Raw genomic sequence first — 4,082 nt, forward strand, 5'->3', positions numbered from 1 at the left:
ATGTTGGACAAGGTGGGGAGTGAGCAAAGGGTGAGATCTGACTTCGAACCACTGTGGTATAATGCCTCTAATGCCTCCTACCTTAATAGAAACTGACACCTATCAAGTACCCGGCGTATTTCCAATATGAAAGCATGTTCTCTGTTTCTCATATTAACTCTGAAGGTATTACTATCCCCATTTCAGTTAAAGGAACTGAAACTCAAAGTGGTACAATAAAATGTTGCAGGCGAGCAATTTGCAAGTAGAGGCTGGATTCAAACCCAATATATTTAGAGGTCAATGTTCTTTCCATTGCTAACTGCTCCTTCTATTGGTTTGGAAACATAAAAATAACAATGTAAAATTTGGATTGCTTATTCGATCATGCTGGTGGGAACTTTAAGGTCTAGGGAAAAAAATGTGAGAGAGAAAAACAACAACATTTTAATGGCATCTCTAGCTGGGAGCCGTGCATGTAGGTTTTACAGCACGAAGGAAACTCAATCTAACACTTAGCTATGAGCTTGTACTATGTGTCAAGCTTTGCTACGACCAAAAGAAATAGCACTGTGCAAGATAACAACCATGGGCAGCTGCGTGGTGCAAAGGGTTAAGCACTCAACTACTAGCTGAAAGCTCGGTGGTTCTAATCCAATCAGAGGCACGCTGGAAGCCAGGCCTGGAGACCTGCTTCTGAAAGGTGTGCCTTGAAAAGCCTATGGGGCAGTTCTGCTCTGCACACGTGGGGTCGCCATGAGCAGGAACTGAGGGAGCAGTGGGTTGAAGGCAACCAACAAGAAGGGAACTACCAGGCGAAATGGGAATAAGAAGAATGCCTACCTCCTAGGGCTTTATAAAATCCTTAGACCAAAGTGCTAGCACATAGTAAGCACTCAAAAACGTTTTCTCTCTTTGTACAGCTGTTGGGAAATAATGATAAAGAAAGAAATGGCCCAGCTTCAGGAGAAAACAAAATACTGACAAACTTGCAGCAACAAATGCAAATACACTATATAAAGTGGCTATCAAGATGGTCTACACAAAAGGAACCAATAGGTCTGCTGAAGAACGTGAGGTGTCATTAGCAAGGCGGCAGAGTTAAGGTGACACAGGCACAAAGAAAGCAAAAGGTTAAAAAAGTGCATTGATGCTTCGTAGCAGCTAAGTCAGAACTGAGGAAAGAATGGGGTGCTGGCCTGGAAGGCGGGCAGAGGACTTCTCCCCCGATTCACACCGTTTGCCAGCACCACTCGTGACAGAGCCTGACAGGGGGGCACAGTGAGGAGCTTCCACCTGCTTCTCTTTGTCTGCACTCGGGTGGGTCTCCCCGAGAAACCTTCCAATGGCGTCCCCCTCCTCTCTTCACCCCACTCTGCACTAAGTTGTTAGAACGAAGCCCTCCAACCAAACACAAGCCTCGTGCCGTGACTTAGAGACCCTTTCGGGACAGTCCGCGCCACGGGGTAACGCCTCAGTTGCTCGGCGGCACACACAGCAACTCCACAATCACGCTACGTTACCACCCATCTCTGCTCCCCTTCCCCAGGGGCCACCGCCCACGGCATTCATTCACCACACGAGGGGCCGCCTCTACTGCCACATCTTAGGAGCTGAGCCCCGACTCGTCAGCCGACCCCGTCTGCTAACTGCCCATTTATCTGTCCCACCAGCTTCTGGGCTGAGCCGGGAGCTCGCCATCACCTTCCCTTCACCCACTTCCCGAAGGCTGCAGCCGTGAAACCCGGCAGCGGCGCGGTCCCCCAAACTCCCCCCACCCCGGCCCGACAGCCCCGCGCTCCAGCCCGACTTCCCGTCTCTCAGGGCGCGTTTCCTCGGGGTGGACCCGCAGTGATCAGCCCGTCTAGGTGCGGAGAGGAGAGCGGACCCAGTACTGCCTCCCTAGTCACCGAGCTCAACTCTGTCCCCCAAAACTCAAGGCCCAGGTGGGGCTAGAGGCCTAAAAGGGTCAGTCCGCGGCCCTGAGCCGCGGCGCCGAGGGCCGGCGTGCCTCTTACCACAAACACAGCCTCAGGAATCCCCAGATGGAGTCGCCGCCTGTTCCCTGTGACCACTTCACCACGACCATCCTTAGCGGCCGCCATCTTGGTGAAGTGAGTGTGCTGAGACGCGCTGCTGCCTCCCAAGCCGCTGTCCCGCCAGATAGCACTGATTGGTTTGCCCGCCCCTGAAGGCCCGCCCCATCCCTGTGAGTCTGCGCAATCATTGGCACGCGGGAAGAAGCTGCTCTTCTCCGATTCGCCCAACCTCGGAGCGCTGATTGGCTGCCCGCAGAGTGACAAGCATGAAAGCGTCAACCGAACGGAAGATTAGGGCTGCGGGAAGAACCAATAGGAACGTAGGGAAAAGGTGTCTCGGGTATTTTGTAGGTGGGTAGAGCTAGAGGGCCCTGAAAATTGGGAACCAACCTGGATCCCCCCAGCCCACCCCAGAATACACAGCCCCCTCTAAAATGGCCTCACTAGCGACCTGTCTCCTCTCGGATATGATCCAACTTGGGACTTAGACTCCGACTGGGGGGATTGACTTACTGCTCCTTCCAGGGCACTTGCTGTGTGTCTCTCAAGGAGTGCAGCCCCTGGCCTGGTTCTAGTCAGTACTCCTCCCATCACGCCTACCTTTCCTGAAAAGCACCCTTGACTAGAATCTCATCACTGCAGCGCAAATGTTTTCAAACTTCACAATCCGCATATTAAATCATGAGAATTCTACCTACACTTTCAGGCCCACAGACTCCCCCCTATAATCCTTCTCCACTTTGAAAGCAAGGAATTATTCTTCGGTCTCTTTGCTGACATCTAACCACCAAGCTTGTTCCTGCCTTGGCTTTCACGGCAGTCCTTCCCAAGAAGCCCTTCACAAAGCCTACCACAAGCCTGACGTGTTATGAATAAAGGATAAATGCTAGTTATCTTCCTTAGTGGGGACACATATATGCAATAATAATGGTCAACATTTATTAAAAACTATGTATAATTTCCCATCAGCCACTCCTCAGAAGGAAGATGGGGCAGTCTACTTCTGTAGTGATACTGCCTCGGAAACCCAAGGATGGGTTGCTATGAGTCGGGTCCGACTCGATGGCACATTACAACAACAACAACAACATGTATAAGTTAGCAAAAAGACAACCCGATTTTAAAAAAATGGGCAAAGGATTTGAGCAGACATTTCATCAAAGAGCATATCCAAATGTCTAGCAACCACATGAAAAGATACTTACTTAATGTCATTAGACCTGGTTGTGGTTGTTATTAGTGGAGTCAGTGCCAATTCATAGCAACCCAGTGTACAACAGAACAAAACACTGCCTGGTCCTGGGCCACCTTCACTGTAGTTGCTGTGCTTGAGCCTGTCGTTACAGCCACTGTGCCAGTCCATTCTCATTATTGAGAGTCTTCCTCTTTTTCCCTAACCCACTACTTTTCCAAGCATGACATCCTTCTCCGGGGACTGGTCCTTCCTGATAACTTGTCCAAAGTACATGAGACTAAGCCTCACCATCTTTGCTCCTAAGGAGCATTCTGGCTGTTACTTCCTCCAAGACAAATTTGTTCATGGCACATTGAGTATTCTTCACCAACGCCACAGTTCAAATGTAAAGAAAACAAATCCTCACAACTGGGCCATAAGCAACATCATCATAAATGGAGAAAAGATTGACGTCAAGGAATTCATTTTAGTTGTGTAAAAATGGCATGGTGGCAGCCAGCGTTTGACCTCCTGTAACTTCATGAAGGGGGAGAATCACCATCAGCAGCATCACCCCAAGGCTGATTTCTAGGAGGCAGGGGTCAGACATGCCTCCTCTCTCCAACCTTTTTACCAATTCAGACACCAGCCATCCTTCCCACGGCACTCTCTACTTCTCTTCTGAGTTTGATAGTTCATTGCAATGGCCACTCGGAACTCACCGACCATACTTATAGGGCTGCGGTTTATTAGGGAAGTAACAGGTACAGTTTAGGTTCAGGAACACTCGGGATCTAGGTCTTCGATCAGGACAGCCTCCTATCAGCCATACAGGAAGGCAGGTCTTTCTCTGGCTCTCAGCCCCTTGGCCCGGCCTCTGCCCTGATCGG

At 50.2% G+C, this 4,082-nt stretch overlaps 1 protein-coding gene across 1 annotated transcript in view; it reads right to left on the reverse strand.

The window, feature by feature from the left end:
• Window positions 1-2,084, reverse strand: part of VBP1 (VHL binding protein 1) — an 18,684-nt gene extending 16,600 nt beyond the window's left edge. The window contains exon 1 of the mRNA XM_007956640.2: window positions 1,998-2,084. Coding sequence (XP_007954831.1) covers window positions 1,998-2,084 — 87 coding nt within the window. The remainder of the gene's footprint in view (window positions 1-1,997) is intronic.
• Between the last annotated feature and the right edge of the window lie 1,998 nt (window positions 2,085-4,082).

This window comes from Orycteropus afer, unplaced genomic scaffold, assembly GCF_000298275.1.
Source record: "Orycteropus afer afer isolate SDZICR_OR568_19922 unplaced genomic scaffold, OryAfe1.0 scaffold00647, whole genome shotgun sequence".
NCBI lineage: Eukaryota > Metazoa > Chordata > Mammalia > Tubulidentata > Orycteropodidae > Orycteropus > Orycteropus afer.